The sequence below is a fragment of the Arxiozyma heterogenica genome (assembly GCF_036370985.1).
Source record: "Arxiozyma heterogenica strain weizmannii chromosome Unknown scaffold_11, whole genome shotgun sequence".
Classification (NCBI taxonomy): domain Eukaryota; kingdom Fungi; phylum Ascomycota; class Saccharomycetes; order Saccharomycetales; family Saccharomycetaceae; genus Arxiozyma; species Arxiozyma heterogenica.
Genome location: NW_027042664.1, coordinates 1,056,597 through 1,074,710, shown reverse-complemented (window position 1 = coordinate 1,074,710; position 18,114 = coordinate 1,056,597). Strand labels below are relative to the sequence as shown.

The following is an 18,114-nucleotide window of genomic DNA, read 5'->3' as shown; positions in this document are numbered from 1 at the left end:
CTACAAATATATAAACTTATTTATTAACTGTAGATTTGTCTCCATTACATATTGTGAGCGTAAAGGTTGGTGTGTTTGTTGGTTCGTTTTAATATATGAACACTTTATTGTGAGTTTGATTCAGTATTTGCAGAATTTTCATCATGTTCGTTACTATTGTTGCTATTATCATTATTATTGTTATTATTATTATTATTATTATTATTATTAGATTGTTCTTGCTCCTGCTGTTGTTGTTGCTCCTGTTGCCTTAATCTTTCTTGCCTCTGCTGTTCTTCTTCCATAGATAATCTTAAAGCCATTGCTAATTCAGGATCTAACTCAGGGTCAACACCAAAGTCCATAAAACCACCATTACTAACACCAACACCACCATCTATCATTGCATCAACTGAACCATCCATCATAGAACCATTTTCTTCCAATATAATTGGAGAAGTAGCGATATGTTCGTATAATAATCTTGGACCAGGTCTAACAGTCAATAAATGACTCTTGGAATCATCGCCAGCGGTGTTGTTTCTATTTAAATTATCGATAAATTCCGTTAAGATGGTTGTATTGTCATCGATCTCACCAAAATTAATAATATCCAAAGCTATTTTCTTTTCCTTTAATAGATTTGCCACATTGCTCAAGGAATCCTTTTCAGCTGATAATTGCAAGGGTGAACACACGAACATGATAATACGCTGATGCTGTAGCTTGTTTTGTCTATGTTTTAAGGTCAAAACTGCCATCTCTATGGTATTGACGAAATGTATATGTTCCCCACTAATCATGGTCTCATTTAAACCTGATAATAATTTACCAAATTGTGATGTGAATGTAGATAGCACTTGTGGGGTTGAGGTGCCAGCAGAAGAAATTAATGCTAATGTATTTTCTAAGTTACTGTTTCTTTTAGCTTGAAAGATATATTCAATGGCATCAATTTGTGCTTCAAATCTTGTACGTGGGAAATCACCATTACGTGAATACTGTGAGTTATCAACGCAAAGTACTGTAGCTTCCAACATTATTTTTTAAATATAAAATAAATGTATATATATATATAGATATAAATATATATTTGTTTATATGTGTGTATGTCTATGTTATTCCCTACCTGTTTTGCGTATTGGCAGTTTAATCTATTGTAGTTTAATTATGCTATTGGTACAGAGTCTCCATCTATTTATATTTGATTTGGCAATAGTGTTAAAATAACCACCACCTACGTTTTTTCTCTGCTTTGTTTTTTTTTTTCTTAATTTTTTTTTTGAATTTACTGTTATTATTATTTTTATTTTCTTCCACTTCAAAGAATAATATATATATATAACCAGTTGATAATGGTGTTGTAGGATGATAAAGAGGGAGAGTGATTGTTAAACAGTTGAGTGCTATATCTAGAAGAAATTAACAGTGTGTAGAAAGTATTTATGGATGCAAATAAGATTGTATCCAATATAAATAAAGACAAACAGCAAAACAACCCGGATCAAGATCCAACTCATCATATGACAAATGTAGATGGAGAAGAATTAAAAAGACATGTTAAAGAACTCTTGGATCTTCGACATAAACAATTACACGAACAAGTTAAGACCATGATGAATGAACATATAGCTAGGTTGGAGACCGTTAAAAGAGGTATGCTATTGGAATATGAGCAGAGTAAACAAGATGGTGATTTAAATGATGAATCATTGGGAATTCTCTTAAAAAGAGAAAAAGGTGATGATGTATAATCCATGATAATAAAGATAACAACAGCGTGGGTGTTAAAGTTTGGTAATTGAGGGAATTATTAGAAAATGATTTATTTTAAAGGAGATCATATTGTGACTATGAAAAAAGCAATCAGGCCATGTCAATATATATACAAAATTTGTTTTGTTTTCTTGATATTTATGCTTGGAGTTTTTTGAGAAAGATTAAAGACCTACTTCTTTGGTTTTAGTTCTAGTTTTGATTTTTTTTACCTTCTCTTAGGTAATTGTTCTATTCTTTGGGATATTGTTTATTATTAACGTTATGCAAAAAGTCTAAAGAAATAAGGCATCTTTTTCTTGTAGTTGGAAAGTTTTAATTTAGGAAAAACTACATAAATATATATAATGTGAAATAATTTGTATAAAAATAGAAATACTTTAATGGTATATAAATAGTACTGGAAGGTGTCTTAGAATTTCTATATTTACTTGTTTCTTTACTTATTTATTTATTTGTTTTTGCATAGTCAGGTATGCCAAAAAAAAAAAAAAAATCAAAATTTTCTGCAAAATAAATGTTTTGTTCGGAATTTTAATGGTATCGCAAGAAATTATTCCAAACATTATACAAAAATAATATTAATTATAAATAATTAGTTATAAATTATAAACTCGTTAATTCTAACCAAGAAATGAATAATATATACACAGGATTATTCTTGTCCATGATATGTTTTTTTTTCCATTGGTTAATTTCATATATAGAACCCAATATATATGGTAACAATATTAATACTAATAACTACAATTAGCACCCTCTTTCAATAATTTGCCAGTAAGATCAATCTGATACATTATTAAAATATATTTATAGTAAATATTACTTATAGATTACATATTTCTGAGTTTCAAATATTTTCATGAATGTCCCAGTTTAACATTCATATATTGCACAATACAATTCTACAATCGATTGAAACAAAGTTTGTTGTTTTTCTTACGATAATAAAATCTGATTCAAGAGTTGTCAATAATATATATTTTATATTTGCTATAAAAAAAAAATACTAAATTGACATTTGATCTAAATTCATTGCAAATAATAACAATATAACTAATGAAAACCGATATTCAAGAAATGATTACCTTGTAAATGGACAAAGGCTATATAAGCCAGATGTATATACCTCCACAATAGAATATAACTGAATATATACATACCCACCCCCTTTTTTTTCCTTCATACGTCTCAATTACATTATAAAACCTATTTGAACATTTAGAATAAGATTACTATCATTAAATTAGAAACAAAAGAACATAGATTCTTTTCTGGTTTATTGTTATAACTACTATTTTTCGAGTAATCAACTTTGTGTGTGTTTGGAAGTAGTCAAAAAGTAATAATCACGTGGGCCAAGTGTTGATATGACAACCGCTTTTGTTTCTCCGTCTTATTTCCTTTCTCAGAGTCCCTATTTCTCACGGAGCCACGGAAATATTGCTCATTTTACCCATGCCCGTGCCTGTTTCCCTGTATCCGTATATTTCCGTATATTTCCGTATATTTCCGTATATTTCCATTTCTACACAGTTTTCTAAACGAGATTTTTTTTCTTTTTTTCTTTTTCCCTCACAAAATCTGCTTATTAATTCTTTGATGATCTCATCTGGTTTCCATTATTATCATTATTATCATTTTTTTTTTAAAACTCCATTTTTTATCAAAATTTATAGGGATTATGGAATAATATATATATACACACACACACGTACATATATATATATTCTAGTATTCAAGGGGGTTCCTTACTGTACATTCAATTGAAAACATGTTATTATCTATCGCGTTAATAGTATCATATAACCATACATTTAGCTAACCCACCTTAAAAACACCATCCGATAACGTTATGATAGCTACTAGACTATCTGTTTTACGTCAATTCAATACTACTTTATTGAGAAAAAGCCTTAACAGTACTAATAATAATACCTTTAAAGTCATTACCAGATTAAATTTCTCGACAAAACCTGTATTGCATAATACTTCTTCTCCTTCTCCTTCTCCTTCTTCATCTCCATCTTCAGGTTCTTCATCAAACCGTAAAAAAAAGTTTTTCATCGGTTTAGCATCTTTAGCTGCTTTAGGTATATGTTATAGATGGTATACAGGTAAATGTCCTCGTGATTGTGATTTCATCTCTGTTCATGAGGATTTAAAACCATACGCAACCCACTTAAATACAAAGGATATCCCCTTCCAACATAACTATACACTATTGGGCTCTGGTGTAAGAACCCTTTCGATCTCCTCCTATAAAGTCTATGGCATGGGTATCTATATAGCAGACGATGACTTGCCTTTAGTCTCAAAAGTCCTTGACACAACCTATTTGTCAACAACTTTTATCGATGATCCTGAATTTAAAAACTTATCCCACAAACAAAAGATTAAGTTAGCGTTAAACGATCCAGTTAAATCCGAAATCATTATTAATTCTTTGTTGGACGCTGGGGTGAGATTCTTAATTGAAATGACCCCTATCATTAGATCTAATTTGACTTTTGTTAGAGAAGGTGGGATCGTGAAGTGCTTAAAATCTTCTCCAGAGTATACTAACCCAAGCAAATACCCAGGTGCTCGTGATTTAATCAATGCTGGTGTAGATGAAGTTAGAAAAGCATTTACACAAAAGGGATCTTTGGTAGTAAATGACGATTTGATTATGGAATTAAAGAAGGATAATGTTTTACAATTCTATTATTACAACGTTAAAAAGAATAAATTTTTCGTCATGGGTCAAGTTAATGAACCACTGATTGGAAAAATTCTATTTAGAAGCTATCTAAGTGCGAATAAACCTTTATGTGAAGATGCTAGGCAAAATTTTGTTAATGAAATCACTGAGTTAATTTAATCTATCCAATCATATAATATTCTCTTTCTTCGTCTCTGCTCGTATTAAATATACACATACATACATACATATTTCTTTTTTTTTTCTTTTTTAAAAAATCAACGGTCCTTGTTTTTACTTTTACTTTTACTTTTAGTTTTATCTAACCTCCTACTCTTCCTCCTCATCATCACTCAATTCTATCTCAGGGATAACAAATTCATCTTCATCTTCATCTTCATCCTCATCACCAGAATTTTCCTTATCATCTATATCCTTACCAGAATTTTTTGTAGTTGTTTCGTCTCTTTTATTTTCATCTTGTTTTCCGGCTTGCTTCTCATTCTCTAACAAAAGAGAAGTAATTGGTTGATTCTTATTAAATTCAACTGATTTCACTATATCATCAATCTTGACACGTTTACTGCTCATATCTGCAGAAGACTCATCTCCACCATTCCTATTCCTTTTCAATATCATACTTTCATCAATAGAGTCGTTTGAAACGACTTCCTTTGAAGTCTTGGAAATATTTTCAATAAAAGTATCTTTCACATTTTCTAAAGTTTGCCCTTCTTCCAAATTTTGGTGTTCTTTTGTTTCCTCGACTATTTCAAATTCATCTATCGATACATTATTTTTTCCCTCAATTAAATCATGTTTGTTGTTGAAAAAATTCATATTATATATGCTACCCAAAGGTAATCTTGGGTGACACAAGACATCAAAGACATCATCAGATTGTTCACTCAATAAACTTACAGCTATTGGTAAAATAGACACTCTCTCAAACCCTGGATTTATCACAATAACTCTTAGCAATTTAACAAAGGATCTAGGGATCATCTTAAATATCTGTTTAAAATAGACCGATTTGTTTATAACATATTTTGTAATCCTAACTTGTAGCTGTGATGACAGTTTCCAATTATTAATAATATTATACAAAAATTTGTTGATTGTGTCATACTGTTCTAGACTCATTTTAACATCAAAATTACTTGAATGGGTATATAAATCCGATAAAGTACCACTGGTGTCATTCTTGTTTTTTTTCTTATTCTTTTGAACAGGTTTGCTTCCAATTTTTTCAATTCTTTGTCTCCTCTGTGTCTCAAAGAATGGTTCCAATAAAGATTTCTCATCAACAAGATGCATTGCAACATCAATTAATTTACTCAAAGTATCTAATTCGGTTGTTAATTGATGACCTAAATGTGGCAAACATAGATTGATTAATTCAAACATATCATTGAAAACTCCTGATAACTGATCACAAAGTGAATAATTAATGATACCATCACTCTTTGGTAATAACGGGATAAACAGATTCAATGAATTAACAACATTTGGAATATAGATTAAACATTGTTTGCCATATGTTTTCATTAATGTCAAGCAAATTCTAATGCCTTCAGATTGCAATTTTATTAAAATATCCTCAATTACTGTACACAAATCCTGATCATGGCGCAATTCACGTTTAATAGAAAGATACTTGGTATTCAAATTTATCAAAATTTCTGCAATATTATTAATTACCTTTAATGGAATTCTAACTGCAAATGGGGTTGGTGACGTAATAAATGAAAATAATAATTCGTTTAGTAAATGAATACGATCAACAATTTTCAATAAAGATAATGGTTTATTTAAATCTAGTTTTAGCGCCTCACCGTAGAAAAATTGAGTCGTATCAATACTAGTGTCATCTAATTTAACTGTTGGCAAGGTATCAATTACTTTCTTCAGCTGTTCATCTTGATCGATATCCAAGATTTCATCAAATAATTTAAAAATTGGATGATATTGTCTTAATACACTAAATAGACCGAGTCTCCAATTTTCATCAGGAAATGACGATGTAGAATAATTATTGGAATTGACATTATTACTAGCTACATTATTAATCTTAACTAGATATAAGTATGCATAATTTCTACACACCAACTTTTTCAAATGATCGTCCATCTGATTCAGCTTATCTTCAGATAATAAAATCGATTGTAAAATAGTACGATATTTGTTTGTAAATGGCCTAAAAGTAGTAGAATGCTTGTACAATATTTTAGATAATACCGGAAGAGTTAATAACGGTCTATACTCACTTAATTTAATTAATGTTGGAATAACGGCTTTTAATTTAGGAATTAAATGTTCACGAGATAAAGTTGGATTCTTTCTCATCAAATCTATTAAAAGAGTTAATGATGAAACTAATGTTGATAACAAAGTTTCAAATTCTAATGTAGCCATATAACTCTCAAAATAATTTGTGAAATGTTCTAATTTATCAAAGATGCCAGTTAATAATTGACCACCGTGTGCCATTAAGACTAATGGATTGAAGGAACAAATAATGACAGCTGTATGACAACCTTTCCAGATCGAGTAATATTGATTAGGAGAGTTGCTGGATTTCAGTAATTTCACAATCTTTGTCACTAAAAGACTTAACTCACTCTTTAAGATAGATTCATCAACATAAACTGGTAATTTAATTTGCTCTAAAAGATGTTGAAAATCTGAACCTGAAACCAGTTCTAACCTTCTAGCCCATTGGGCCATTGACAGATGGGGCATTGTACACAAATCTCTTATTGTATTATCAAATCCATTCAATTATTTAAATAACTTATAAACAGTATTGACTCAATACTCTCATATACAGATATATGTATGCCTATACTAATTTCATCACCTCATCACTTTTTATAACTATCACAAAAAGAAAGAAATTTTTTTTCTTCTTTCTGTTTTTCTTTGCAATTCAATAACACCAGAAAAAATTAAAGATCGATGTACTTGATAGCGACGAAAGAGAAATACAACAATTTCAAAAAACTATTCAACACCAAAATGGAAAGATATCCAAAGAGAATATAGTAGAAGCTTACTGACCTGTTTAAATATATATTTTTTGGTAGTTAATGTTATGCATGGAATAACAATGTCTTTGTAGAGCTACTTAAATTTAAACGGTTGTGAATAAGCATTCCTTGTGTCTACTTGTGCATTTAAGTGAGCAGATCTAGATGGTGAAAATTGTATAAAAGAAGATGCTGAAAATACAGTAGATGATTGTGATGTTTGATTGGATTGATCTGACTTATAGGGTGAATTTAAAGATGCGTGATCATGTTTAGGTGAACATAATAATTCAGAGTTGGATACAAGTGAAGAAGTTACTGTGTAATTCGATAAGTTCTTTGTTAAAGTTACATCCTCTTTGTCATGCTGAAAGTTTGCTGGGTTTTTGTGTTCTATTTCTCCCTCTATAGTAGCTAATTTATTTTCAAATTCCATTGCAACATCCTTTATACTATTCGTGATAATACTAGAATCCGAACTTTCAATCTCCTTTGAAATGGAAGCATTTTGAGTCTTTGAACTTATGAGATTATCGTTCAATAGATCAGTTGTTTTAAAATCACCGTTTCTGTTTTTATCACACAATTCGGTTCTTTTTCTCTTCATCGTTCTATACTCATATAAATCATGTAATGGCAAATATAATAAACAAAATACAATAACAAAATACAGTAAGAATGTATTAAATCTTTTATCCATCCACTTATTCCATGTTTCACAAATCGATATAAAATGTTGAGATTCTATATCATCAAACCTAGGTGATTTATTATCTACGTTGATATTTCGATGTAATACCATATTTTCAACATCTTTATTTATCAACAAGGATGATACAGCGGTAACATCCGAAGCTAATAAACTATTTTGTAATGATGATGATACAGTTATCTCTGTCGTTGTTACTTCTTTCCTCCACCATGGAAATTTATTATTATTTGGTAGCTGTTTATTCAAAAACTTTGTAAGGCTCTTCATCAGTAGGTAAGATGAAGTGATTGAAAATAGATTACCAACAACAGGACCTCTTCTCATATTATTTATATGTGTATGCAATTTTTTATGTATATTCTACAATCTATATGATAAATGCTTACTTTTAAGTTAGTCATATAGCTCATATGTGCCCTTTGATAATTATCTATCTCTCCTTTCTTCTTTCTTCTACTTCTTTTCTCTTTGCCTCTTCATTTCTTTATTTCTTCCTTTTTTCTTATTTCTTTTTCTGTTTCTTTGTAACCACTATCAAAGAATACACACATATCTCACTATTTCTGCAATCATTACCATGAAAAACCAAACAAGGATACACAGCCTATAATGTAACATCATATATAACCTATTTTCACTGAGAACTAAACTAAACACAGAATATTATTAATTACAATTAAAATTTTTATATATCTAAAGGTATATACAAATACGCATCTACAAGAAACGAATGTGAGTTAACTCAGTAATCAATAAAATAACCTTGTTCTCCTTTAATAGCAACACATACAAAAAAACCTGCCTATATTGATCAGAATCATAAAGATATGGAGCCTAATGCCATTAAGATAACCTGAATAAATAATTGAGCTGACCAAATAGTGACTTTTTTAATTCTGAGTGTTCTCTGTTCTTCATCATTGACATAAGTAGCAAATGCATCCCAACACTTCAAGGATAAATCTTGCACTAAATTTGAATCATAGATTGTCCATGATCCATTAAAATCTTCTATTGACTTTTGTAAAGAACATTGGATAGGAATATATGTTTTATGTGAATTTATATAACCCACGATAGGTTTAACTAACGCCTTATTTTTATATGTCATAAACTGATTTTTAAAAAATGGAATCTCTGCTTTTAAATCCTTCAATTGTAACTTAACATCAAAATTTATATTTGTCCCGTATTTTTCACCTTGTTTATTATTATCATTGTTATTATTATTATCAGTGCTGTTGTTGTTATGTGTACTTATCTCCATTCTTGGAAATTTTATGCTTGTTTCAATATCAACAAACCCATGTGTAATCCAACCAAATGGCCCAACAGTTCCTGCATTCAGATGATCAACATTTAATTTATCTATTCTAAAATGCGAAGTAGTCAATTGTCTTTGTAAAACAAACAAAGAATCATCAAAAGTGCCACTAATCGAGTCTCCATTAACCAAGTCATACAATAACCACTGCTTCCTCAATTTAGGTAGCTGACAATGAAATACACTCAGAGGAAATGGTCTGAACCCATTAGGTTGGTATACAATGACCAAAAGATCACTGATTTTAAATTTATCAATCTCAAAATCACCAGGTTTACATTTATATTTAGGCAAAGGCACACCAATTGAGGGAACCTGGTCTAGAACTGGTTTAAAGTGTGTTCTATCAATAATACCTCTAACACCAGAGAAAGATATATCTTCAATGATACCTTTGCCATTTAACCATTTCCAAAAACTCAATGATACTTCACAAGAATCAATAACTAGATCAAACTGTGTATAGTCCCCCTCATCAAAATGATCTAATTGAACTAATATGTTATCATTTAAAGCCCACTTAACCCTTTGTATAATATCATTCCTAACTTTATCATAATCTTGTAAAACTGGTGTGGAACTGGTAGCAGTAGATAGCAAAGGTCTTCTTGAAAGATATAAATTATGACATTGAATAGTACCATGTGTCCAGTTATGTTTCAATTTAGCCTGTTCAAATAGAATAGCAATCCCAGTTGATTGTGTTAAATAATTAGACAATTTCAAAGAGATCCAATTCTGACCTGACGGAGTGGAACTTATTAAATACAATAAGCCTGACACAAATGTTGTTGTTGACAATGCAATCCAAAGGGCATGGGACATCAAAACCCAAGATATTACTGCACTAACATTATCTGGGTTAATTTTGGAATACCATTGCCTGGTTTTTAATGAAGAATAATTTCTTGTGAATGAATACTTGTTTAAATATAATTTTCGAATGTCAATGTTACTATTAATATTATTAATTCTATTGATACTATTTTTAATAGAAGCTCTATAATAGAGAGAGTGGCATGACATTTTTCTGTCAAATGTCTTATTTAGCCATCTTTGAAATTTTATAAACTGGATACTCTTGTTAACCACAACATTGAACCTTGTCACTCGAGGCCACATGCCATAATCATTTCCCTCCAAAAGATATTCTTATTGTAGAGTAATTCTAGATGGATATTGGTGAATACCTGTAATTATGTGTGTGCAGGCCGTTCTCCCTTCCTTTCTGTTCACCCCATTACGTCAAATACTTGCCATACAAAATCCCATATTTGTTACTAAATAAAACTGAAACATACTTTCTAAAAAAATCAAAAAACAAAAGAAAAGAAAAAAAAAGAATTCCATAGATTTCACTGCATCGTATAAAATTACTTTTCAATGTGATTTGTCTTTATTTCTTTTCTTTTTTTTAACCCTATTTTTTTTCATTAACCTATTTGAAAATAGTCCAACCCTACAACACACTTGCATTAACCCCACACTCATAACAGTCTCCTTACCCATTTGTCTACATTCCCCTTTCAAACTAAAAAGAAAAAACAAAGAAAAAAAATAACTAACTTCAACCATAAGAAAAACAAGAAACAGAAAAAGAAAAAAAAGCAAAAAATAGAATTAACCCTAACTTCTAAAAAAGCGTTTAAATCATACGTATTTTTATTGAAAAAAAAACTAAGAAAAAATTTTCATCTATGTCGTCCACTTTGTCAAGATGCAAGAAGAATACTGAAACACAGAATAATTAGTTCTTGGTCACATCCTTTATTGTAATAACTACTAACCATTGCATATTTCCCTTCCCCCCCAATGCACGTTTTATAATCTTTTCTGTACTCTTTTCTACACAGTTCAGATTTTACTAGAAAAAGAACAGTTCTAAGTCCTTTTTAACTAAAATACAGTGACTTGCTACAACGGAAAACAACAACTACCAAAACCACAAGATTCAACATGTCTGCTATCCCAACCAACGCTAACGTCACCGTTTTATCCAAGAACGAAAAGAAGGCCCGTGAAATCATCTCCAAATTAGGTTTAAAGAAGGTCAATGGTATTGTCAGAGTTGCTTTCAGAAAGAAAAACAACGAAATCATTGCCATTGAAAGACCAGAAGTTTACAAGACTGTTGGTGGTAACTATGTTGTCTTCGGTGAACCAAAGAAGGATGATTTCACTCAAAGATTAGCTGCTGCTCAACAACAATTACAACAAACTACTCTTTCTGATAATGACACTGTCGACAGATCTCCAGAAGCTATTCAAGCTGATATGAAAGCTGCTGCTGAAGCTAATGAAAGTAAAAAAGATGAAAAGAAGGAGAATGATGAAGCTGAAGAAGCTGAAGAAGCTGGTGATTTAAGCAACGAAGATATCGAATTGGTTATGCAACAAGCTAATGTTTCCAGAGGTAAGGCCATTAAAGCATTAAAACAACATGACGCTGATATCGTCAATGCTATCATGTCCTTATCCAAATAAGATAAATATAAAAATATATGAATAGTATATATTTTTTTAATTATATATATATATATATATATATATGTGAATCTAGATTAACTTAATGTCACGTCATTTTTATATATTTATTTATTTTTCTTTCGTTCACCTGCTTTAATTGCTTCCTAGAAAATATCTCTATCTGTAAAGACTTTTTTTTTAGTTAATAACTTACCTGTTCATTTATCTTTTCCTTCTTCTTTCTTTTCACTAGTTTCTTCATTACCTTTTTCTATTTCATGAACTTCCATATCACAATCCACACATTTATATCCAATTGGTTCATTGACATATCGATAAAGCCCATTAAATTTTTTACATTTTGGACACAATACCTTAACTAGTATATCATTCCCTCCACTCATTAATCCAACAATCTTATCTAACCATACTTTATTATTGCTATTACTATTATCATAATAATCTCCACCCTTATTTTTCAATTTGTCTATCTCTAACCTTAATTTATTCAATTCTTCATATTTTCCCTTCAATTCTTCATTAACTAATTCAATCTGATCCATACCACCATTAAATCTTTGTAACATCGAGATAGACTCATTAAATTTTGTATCTTCTTTAAATTGATTCAATGTATTATCATATTGACTACGCAACTTGGATAATTTATTAGTCCGATATTTTCTTTCCCATGACGTCAATTTCAACAGTATATAAATTATAATAGTGTATGTTACAAGCGTAAGAACAAAATAAATTATCCATCCACTGAGATCCAAATTTAAATTTTTCCTTGAAAATTGCGTTAATCTACAATTATATCTATGAACATAATAATATATTATACTTAATAAAAGAGGTAACACATAGAAGTGAAAATATCGAATATATGGGCTTTTCTCATTCAATTTCTTCTCTATTGAATTGATTTCAATACTCAATTTATTTAAATCTTCTGTATAAGACAAAATTATATTGTCTTTCCCTTTTTTTCTTCTGTTGCTACTCCAAATTAAACTTAATGGCCATAACCAACTCATTTTATGTCTGTAATATTTATATGTGCAGTAGCAACTACTATGCTTTGTATCATAAACGCTAAATCAAAGATGAATGATAAATATAAAAAAGAAGAAAAAAAAATATTGGAGATACGTTTGCCTTTGCATGAACTTAACCATAATATATACAGACACTCATGCTCATAGAACGATCAATGTTCATTAATCTGGCTGCTCTTTATTTTATTTCTTTTTTTTCTTTTTTTGTTTTACCAGAATATCACTAATAAGCCTAAAAAAAAATAAAGAAACAATAAGCTACGCTACCATATTTATGAGTATCTAGAATAACAAAAGGTTGCCATGTCGAGTAAATGTGATAACATTGGCACAAAAGAAATAAACAAAGACACAGCTACATACCGTTCCATACACAATACTTATTGCTCCTCATTATCCCATTTCAATGCATGTTCAAATATCGATATCTGAATTATTATCAACCATAAACAACAATGATGCACCCAATGAAAATAATGAAAATAATGAAAATATAAACACTAGCCCATTGACTATAATGACTCCTTTAGGAAGAACAATTGTAGAAATCCAAGGGGATTTAGAGATATCGACAAATATGGAAGTTTTACAAGATCAAGAGATAAGATTTGGTTTATTAGATATAGAAGAGAATATAAAAGATCCAGTATTATCTAGAGTTACTCTATATGTGGGTCAAAAACAACGTATTTTAGGCAAAATTGTATCTTTAGAGACACCTCTAGGCTTGTTGAAATTTGATAAGATAAATAATAACGTCATTTTAGAAGATGTCATACAATACAAAATATTGTTTCAAGATAGACCATTACCAATCATGTAATGGATATTTAGTAATAATATGGACCAAATGTATAGCGCTACTACTACTACCACCACCACTACTACTACTAATAATAATAATAACAATAATAATAACATATTTATTTGTACATTATCCTCAAATTCCAATTACCCTCTGACAGACTATTGCTACAACACATTGTATGTAACAGGTAAAGATCCATGCTCTTATAATAGAACCATAATTAAACAATACAGTCTTGAAGTGTTTAAATGAGTTGGAGGGTGTGCGGGTGTCCCAAATACAACTGTGTTTAAAGAAAAGAAAAAAGAAAAAAAAGTAATATTGAAAGTACTGAAATGAGTCAAATAGAGTAGATCTATCACTGGTGTTTATATAAAACATTATTTACAGACAAATTCTTATATACAATATCATAGTAAGTATATGTCATCATCGATTCCAATTGTTCAAAACAAATAATTTTCTTTTTTTATATGTGATTGAATAGAGTGAACTCATCCAAAACAAAAGAAAAATTACATTATCAGAAGTTGAAGACACACAAATACGCACATATAAATATATTAGAAAGTAAATTACTATGAATAAATTACACACTACCATCCCTCCAGACATTACCCACTTTCTATCATGGAATTTACCACTTTGGGATAATGTTTCGAATGCTGTTAAGGATGAAACATTAGGGTATCCAAGGTATCAACTACACCCTATTGTTCAACGATTGAATGATGTTCTAAGAGATAAATATGCCAAAGATAATGAAAAATGTCTGGTATTTTCTTCGTATAGTGTGGCTAAACGAGTCAGAGAATATATCAAGTTCCAAAATCCACGATTGAAGATCAGAATTTTACAATTATCAACATCTGATCCTATTAACGATGAAGAGAGAACCTGGAAACAAGTCTGTAAAGTTGCTGTAGTTTTCATCAATGAAAAATATTACTCTTTTTTATTTGAGTATTGGAAACTTACTGGCGAAATCATATCTAGCCGTGTTGCAGAATATGTTTTACATGAATTGTTTATCATTGAAAAATCAACAAAGACTAAAACGAAAAATATTAATGATTTAAGTGATAATTTGTCTAGTGAAATAAATAATACTGATAATGATAATAATACTAGCAATAATAACACTATTGAATACATTGAAACAAGATTCGGTCGGAGTCTGAATTTCATGTTAGCGGATAAAGCTAAAAAATTAATCAAAAAAAGAATAGCAACTAAAATGGTCGATTCAAATAATAGATCCTTGCACCGTAGAAACCGTGGAAATGATCCTGCAGAAGATTTTTCATATAATGATAATAATGAATATGATGATGACTACTCTGATGATATTTTGAATATGGATTTAATGAATTTGCATAATTTTAATGACACTGATTCTGATATTAGTGATTTTGAGAATGAATATAATGAAACTAATCTAATAAATGCCACCACTTACTCTACAAATAACATAAATAATAATACTAATACCAATACTCATAGCATTACTAATTTAATTATTGACAATAGTTTCAATTCACTAAATACACAAAATAATAATAGTAGTAATAACATTATACAATCTCTAGTTCCCGCAGAAACTTTAACACAGGATGAAGAAAACTTACTATCCTCAAATAATTCAGAATTAAGTTTAACATCTTCACACTTTCAAAATAGTTCAAACAACAACAATAACAACAATGGAAATTTAATTAATTTTAATAAAGATGTTTATTTGTTTCCAAGTGGAATGGCTTCAATTCACTTTGCACATAGAATATTACTGTATCTTGATAATGAAAGAAATCAAAGATTAAGGATACCATCGAGTTTACATTTATCCATGCCATCATCACAACAAATACCATTAAGAAAAAAAACTGTCATCCTTGGAACATGTATCCCTGACACATTTAATTTATTGACAAAGTTTAATGACTTCCATTTCATTCAATCCAATGGTTCTAAAGGATTAGACATCTTAAAAAATATCTTGCACTCAGGTGAACAGATTTTGACTGTGTTTGTTGAAATGCCTAATCTTATGAATAATTTTGAAATGACCAATCTGATAGATTTGAAAAGGTTATCTGAATTATTTGGCTTTACCATTATCATTGACCAAAGTAATGGCGCATTTATTAATATGGATGGTTTGAAATATTGTGATATGATAGTCAGTTCCCTTGGTAAATTATTTAGTAATTTTGACATTACAAACAACGAAGAAGACCATGAAGTGATGGCGGGGTCTTTGATTGTCAATCCACGGGGGAAAATGTACAATGAAATACAAAGTTTTATCAAGAACGAATATGAAGACTTACTTTGGTGTGAAGATGCTATTCATTTGGAACAAAACTCAAGGGATGTTATTAACAAGAATAATCGAATCAATAAGACCACATTGACTTTATTAGATGAAGTATTGATTCCAAATAAAAATTTATTTAAAAAAATTTATCATCCAAGTCTATTAGAGACAGACAAAGAAATATATGATTTAGTAAAGTATAAAAAACATGGAGGTTATGGAGGAATCATATTGTTAACATTTAATCAGATAGATGAAGCTAAAAATTTTTATGAAAAGATCAAATTATACAAAGGTGTCGGTCTTACCGCTAATTTAACACTTATATGGCCATATTATTTAGGCATGGATACAAAAAGATATGAAGTAGAATATAGTTGTGAATTTGATAAGACAATGTTGAGAATATCCGTGGGATTGGAAGATCCAAAAAAGTTAATTGAAATCTTCAGAGATGTAATTAAAGAAATGAAAAATTAAGGATGTTTTTAGTAATTAATTTAAGTATCAAAAGCATAAAAACGAATAGTCCAAACACACACACACATATATATATACGTATAATAGATATTTTATAATAAACAGCAATAATATTATTGTAGACTGCAAATACAGTATAATTAAAAAATATAATAGAGATATAGCGCATATATAATTAGAAAAAGGAAAACAATTGAAAAAGGAATAAAATTAATGGCACTTAAATCACAGGCACAAAAGTTTTATAACCTAATAAACAGGATTAAATACATATAATATATATACATCTATTCTGTCTAACACAAATAAATAATGATAAAAAAGAATATAAAGATTAAATGAAGGGAAAATAGAATATAATATAAGTTTAAAATAAAATAAGAAGATAAGTACAACCCACAAAGAGAAAAAAAGACCAATAAAAAAACACAGACAAATTAACTAAACATATATACTCTAGTCCTGCTTTACTCTATTTTATTTTGGTGCTTTCAAATTCTTCTCAATCTTCTTTCTGTTGGAAAAGATCATTCCTTATTTAATTCAACCAACTTTTCACCTCTACTAAATCTAGGATTTCTTGGATCATTAACATATTCATCAATATGTAACATGGTATTAGTAAGTTTAGATGCCCCCCAATATACTAATAGACCGCCAACAAAAAATGGCCAGTATGGCTTTAAAATTGGGGTTGGGTATCTTTTAAGCATTTTAATTATATTTGGTTACTTTTTGAAACGATATTTTGAACAAACTGAGTATATCAATCCTTTTTTATATTTTTTTTTCAGAATGAAAGAAAACGCAGTATTTCCTGATCCTCTAGAAGTTATTTCTTTGTGTACTCTACCTATCAGATAAAATAAATCGACTACAAGATGTTATCGCTGAAGGAACTATCGTATTTTGTTATTCAGTAATCCACTCCCTTTTTCAATCATCGTTGTATGTTTTTTTCTATTCCAGCTCCTTTACTTTACAAATTCTTCCAAAGCTGCTTTTAGCTATTTCCATTTTCCCCTTTTCGCAACTTTCATTTGTTACCTAACAAGAAAAAAAAAACAAACAAACCATGGTACAATCCAAAAAGTGCAAAAAAAAAGAAAAACAAAAAAAAGAAAAAGAAGAAAACAACAAAAAGTGGAATTTCGATATTGCGCACTTTTCTATTGGTTAGATGAATTAAGAGACTCAACTACTCAAAATTCCAAAAGAAAAAGTCGATATCCTAAAAAAAATTGCCATGATATCAGTTTTTAAAGCAAAATTGGTCCTGCATAATGTGACCTTCCAAGTAATTTTGCATTGTGCATTACATTAACACATTGGAAATAATTTATTTAACACTATTTTGTTTGTTTCTTTTTTTTTTTTTTTTTTTGCCTTTTGAATAGCATAGAACCGAACTAATACACAAAATATCAAGAATTAACATTTTAGATTATGTGTATGCTGGTGTGATTTAAATTATCTTAT

At 29.5% G+C, this 18,114-nt stretch overlaps 11 protein-coding genes across 11 annotated transcripts; 5 read left to right on the top strand and 6 right to left on the bottom strand.

The window, feature by feature from the left end:
• Window positions 1-104: 104 nt before the first annotated feature.
• On the bottom strand, window positions 105-1,019 carry RPN10 (proteasome regulatory particle base subunit RPN10; the record flags this gene model as incomplete). Its single annotated transcript, XM_064857126.1, has 1 exon — window positions 105-1,019. The coding sequence occupies one exon, from the start codon at window positions 1,017-1,019 to the stop codon at window positions 105-107; it is 915 nt and encodes a 304-aa protein (XP_064716259.1).
• Window positions 1,020-1,424: 405 nt separating this feature from the next.
• On the top strand, window positions 1,425-1,733 carry PWA37_000450 (uncharacterized protein; the record flags this gene model as incomplete). Its single annotated transcript, XM_064857125.1, has 1 exon — window positions 1,425-1,733. One exon carries the CDS (start codon window positions 1,425-1,427, stop codon window positions 1,731-1,733), a length of 309 nt encoding a protein of 102 aa, XP_064716258.1.
• Window positions 1,734-3,610: 1,877 nt separating this feature from the next.
• On the top strand, window positions 3,611-4,618 carry PWA37_000449 (chalcone isomerase domain-containing protein; the record flags this gene model as incomplete). The annotated part of the gene is made up of 1 exon (XM_064857124.1): window positions 3,611-4,618. The coding sequence occupies one exon, from the start codon at window positions 3,611-3,613 to the stop codon at window positions 4,616-4,618; it is 1,008 nt and encodes a 335-aa protein (XP_064716257.1).
• Window positions 4,619-4,768: 150 nt separating this feature from the next.
• RIX1 (Rix1p) lies at window positions 4,769-7,180 on the bottom strand (the record flags this gene model as incomplete). Its single annotated transcript, XM_064857123.1, has 1 exon — window positions 4,769-7,180. The coding sequence occupies one exon, from the start codon at window positions 7,178-7,180 to the stop codon at window positions 4,769-4,771; it is 2,412 nt and encodes an 803-aa protein (XP_064716256.1).
• A 381-nt stretch (window positions 7,181-7,561) lies between these two features.
• NVJ1 (Nvj1p) lies at window positions 7,562-8,503 on the bottom strand (the record flags this gene model as incomplete). Its single annotated transcript, XM_064857122.1, has 1 exon — window positions 7,562-8,503. One exon carries the CDS (start codon window positions 8,501-8,503, stop codon window positions 7,562-7,564), a length of 942 nt encoding a protein of 313 aa, XP_064716255.1.
• Window positions 8,504-8,996: 493 nt separating this feature from the next.
• Window positions 8,997-10,625, bottom strand: MDM31 (Mdm31p; the record flags this gene model as incomplete). Its single annotated transcript, XM_064857121.1, has 1 exon — window positions 8,997-10,625. One exon carries the CDS (start codon window positions 10,623-10,625, stop codon window positions 8,997-8,999), a length of 1,629 nt encoding a protein of 542 aa, XP_064716254.1.
• An 834-nt stretch (window positions 10,626-11,459) lies between these two features.
• On the top strand, window positions 11,460-11,987 carry EGD2 (Egd2p; the record flags this gene model as incomplete). The annotated part of the gene is made up of 1 exon (XM_064857120.1): window positions 11,460-11,987. One exon carries the CDS (start codon window positions 11,460-11,462, stop codon window positions 11,985-11,987), a length of 528 nt encoding a protein of 175 aa, XP_064716253.1.
• Window positions 11,988-12,187: 200 nt separating this feature from the next.
• Window positions 12,188-13,009, bottom strand: LNP1 (Lnp1p; the record flags this gene model as incomplete). The annotated part of the gene is made up of 1 exon (XM_064857119.1): window positions 12,188-13,009. One exon carries the CDS (start codon window positions 13,007-13,009, stop codon window positions 12,188-12,190), a length of 822 nt encoding a protein of 273 aa, XP_064716252.1.
• Window positions 13,010-13,436: 427 nt separating this feature from the next.
• Window positions 13,437-13,853, top strand: CTF8 (Ctf8p; the record flags this gene model as incomplete). Its single annotated transcript, XM_064857118.1, has 1 exon — window positions 13,437-13,853. One exon carries the CDS (start codon window positions 13,437-13,439, stop codon window positions 13,851-13,853), a length of 417 nt encoding a protein of 138 aa, XP_064716251.1.
• Window positions 13,854-14,418: 565 nt separating this feature from the next.
• PWA37_000442 (putative cystathionine gamma-synthase) lies at window positions 14,419-16,635 on the top strand (the record flags this gene model as incomplete). The annotated part of the gene is made up of 1 exon (XM_064857117.1): window positions 14,419-16,635. The coding sequence occupies one exon, from the start codon at window positions 14,419-14,421 to the stop codon at window positions 16,633-16,635; it is 2,217 nt and encodes a 738-aa protein (XP_064716250.1).
• A 527-nt stretch (window positions 16,636-17,162) lies between these two features.
• On the bottom strand, window positions 17,163-17,348 carry ATP18 (F1F0 ATP synthase subunit i; the record flags this gene model as incomplete). Its single annotated transcript, XM_064857116.1, has 1 exon — window positions 17,163-17,348. One exon carries the CDS (start codon window positions 17,346-17,348, stop codon window positions 17,163-17,165), a length of 186 nt encoding a protein of 61 aa, XP_064716249.1.
• Window positions 17,349-18,114: the final 766 nt, after the last annotated feature.